Source organism: Enhydra lutris, unplaced genomic scaffold (genome assembly GCF_002288905.1).
Source record: "Enhydra lutris kenyoni isolate GAN:26980312 unplaced genomic scaffold, ASM228890v2 scaffoldscaffold2, whole genome shotgun sequence".
Classification (NCBI taxonomy): domain Eukaryota; kingdom Metazoa; phylum Chordata; class Mammalia; order Carnivora; family Mustelidae; genus Enhydra; species Enhydra lutris.
Genome location: NW_019154086.1, coordinates 79,181,406 through 79,184,460, shown reverse-complemented (window position 1 = coordinate 79,184,460; position 3,055 = coordinate 79,181,406). Strand labels below are relative to the sequence as shown.

Here is a 3,055-nt window from a genome sequence, read left to right as displayed (position 1 = left end):
GGAGAATATGAATGCATATACAGAGGCTAACAATGGAATCCAAATGCAAAATTTCTGAAAAGAATCTATAAATGTTTTCAGAAAGTCTCTATAGCCTGAGGCATGGTTGAAAATAGTTTATGATTTACTATGTGGTATCTATTGTTCACCTCCTTTTGCTAAAAACTAATATCTGAATATTTTATAAGGTGTTTGAAACATTTAATATGGTTGAGAATACCCAATAATTTAAAATTTTCAAAGTATTTCTAAAAATATATTTTAATTTATTTTAAAATGACATAATTTGGTGAAAATGCATAGAGTCACACATAGAATAATTGGATAATAATTGACAAAATAACATTTTTATTTCTTCTAGACCTATGGAAGATCTAGCTTGAATTGAGTTCCTGATCACAAAGTTTATATTTTTTTAATAATATAGTAAAATCACAAATATCTCTTTTGAAATTCTTCAATGGATTTGATTGTCTAAATAAGCTCTTAAAAAAGATTTTAAAAATATAAAGAATATTTTATTCCTTTACTCTATTATTTTATTTGTCCTGATATACAAAAATGTGAAATAATTTACCTATAAATTAACTAGCATTGCTCCTTTATGTGTGAGATCAGAATCCAACTCTCTTAAATAAAAAAAAAAAAAATGCCTTCTCTTCAACTAAGCAATTCACTTTATAATTAACTCTCAAAAACTTGTGAGACATAGCTATCTAATATTAATTTTCATTTAATACTTATCACATTATAATAAAATAAAATCTGACTTTAAATATTCTAAGTATTCATAATTATAAAATATATAATCACAGTATAATACAATGATAACTGAACAATATATACCTATTAAAATAATATGAAAAGGCAAAGGCAATTGGTACATTATTATATAGTATAAAATATATAATTACAGTATAATACAATAATAACTGAACAATATATACCTATTAATATGAAAAGGTAAAGGCAATTTGTACATTATTACATAGTACATTATTAAATTGTATTTTTGTACATTTTGTACATTAAAAATTGTACATTATTATATAATACATAGTACATTATTAAATGAAGAGATTACAAAATTTCATATAGCATAATATATGTGAGTGAATGTGTCTGTATATATGTATATATAAATATATAAAATATATAATACATATACAATTATGAAATATATATATAATAAGTTGTTTATGTATGTAAAATGTATGAAATTATACTTAATATTATTGAACATTATTAAGCACATCTGACAAAACGGACCCATCTGTACACATCACATACACACAAGTATGTGCATGTATATGCAAATTTAGAAAAGGTATTTTAAAATCTTAAATATAGGGTCTCATAATTTAGCAATTAAAATTTTCTTCTTGAAATTCTTTTCAAAATATCTATTAAATTAGAGTGTATGTGAAATGGCATTGATTTTGAAAGATTAAGGTTATTACATTTTCTGTGTAATTTTCTCTTCAAATGTGTTTCAGGCTTTTCTGTGTTTTAGCACCAGATATCATCTCTGGCTAAGTTTGACATAAACAGATTTTGGCTTCCCGACCTTGGGCTACTGCGGGCTGCGGTCCATAGTCATTCCGTGCAGCTATGTCTTTGCCCGCGGTGCAGCTGCTGAGGGGCCTGACGGGTCTCACCCGGAGGCTCCCGGTGCAGCATGCCCAGATGCACTCCAAGCCGCCGCGGGAGGAGCTCGGGACCATGGATGTCGCTGTTGGGCTCACCGCTACTTCCTGTGTTGCCTCCTGCCATGGGGTTGGGTCCTGTCGCATCTGGAGAGCTACAAGAAGCGGGAGTGAAGGGGGCTGTCCTGTCCCTCACCCTGTGACCTGACCACCCCGGCCTCTCCTGATCATGTCTGCTGCATTCCTGGCAGGATCACGTCCTTCAGTTACAGTGACCTCTTCCTCAATCATGACCTTTCCATTTCTCCATGGTGACATCCTGGGACCACGTGTATTGGTTTATGAGGCCCTTCTCGGTAGGGCCCTCCTTGTGACAATAAAGTCTACTTAAACCTTGAAAAAAAAAAAAAAAAAGTTTGACATAAACATAAACAGTAAGTACAAAGAAAGAAAAAAAAAGAAAATTTTGGACAATTAGAAGTAGCTCATAGAATTAAAAAACAATTCTTGAACAGAGAGGCTCAGGAAAGGGACTACATGTGGCAGGAAATGGCTCCAGGAATCTTCCATATTAATGAAACAAGCCTATCATTTTCCAGCCATAGGTAACATAGTTCAAGATCCAAATTTTCAGGATTGAGGGATGCTGATTGTTCTTGCCTATGTTCTGTGTCCATGATTTTGTCAGAGTGAGAAGGATAGCTTGACTGGCAGTCTAGATAGCTATGCTTAAGGAAGCCTCTAGTATAATGGTACCTAAAGGAATATTGTGGTACAGATAGTAAAAAAAATGATAACGGTATGCTGGCGAGGCTGACAAAAATGACAAGTCTGCCATGTGTAAGTTAGCATACCCACCTTAAAAAATGAAAACTCTGATTTCTGTTTTACTTTACAAGTTTATTTACAAATATGGGTGTCTTTGCTCATTACACTATAGTTCTCAATTTTTGAGAAGTGAAATACACTCCAGATACAGACAAGCAATCCAATTTCCCAATGAAATTATTCACAAAATAAGCAGCCACAAACATGTGAGAATAAAAGTAAGGGTGGATTTATGCAGTAAAAACTAGAGTCTTGTCTTTTGAATGCTGATGAATACTGTGTAAAAATGGAAGGGGTTTAATGTGGTTTGCACATTATGTGACTTTATGTCCAAAAAATCCTTAATCAAGTGCAATATGAATCTGGTTAATAAGATAAATTCAACAAACATGAAGCAAAATAATTTTACATACATTAAACATTTAAACAGTAAGATTGTACTGTTAAACATTATTTTCAAAACAGCAATAGACTATGTAATTTAGTGTAAGGAAAGAGGAAAATGTATGTTACTTATATTAACTCAATTTTTATTCACACCATGTAGTTTAAAACACTTCACATGTATTTAATAATTATTT

At 31.6% G+C, this 3,055-nt stretch overlaps 1 protein-coding gene across 1 annotated transcript; it reads left to right on the top strand.

Annotated features, from left to right (window-relative positions):
• Window positions 1-1,565: 1,565 nt before the first annotated feature.
• Window positions 1,566-1,887, top strand: LOC111152453 (cytochrome c oxidase subunit 8A, mitochondrial-like). The gene has a single exon (XM_022510949.1). It carries the CDS (start codon window positions 1,612-1,614, stop codon window positions 1,852-1,854), a length of 243 nt encoding a protein of 80 aa, XP_022366657.1. The 5' UTR covers window positions 1,566-1,611; the 3' UTR covers window positions 1,855-1,887.
• Window positions 1,888-3,055: the final 1,168 nt, after the last annotated feature.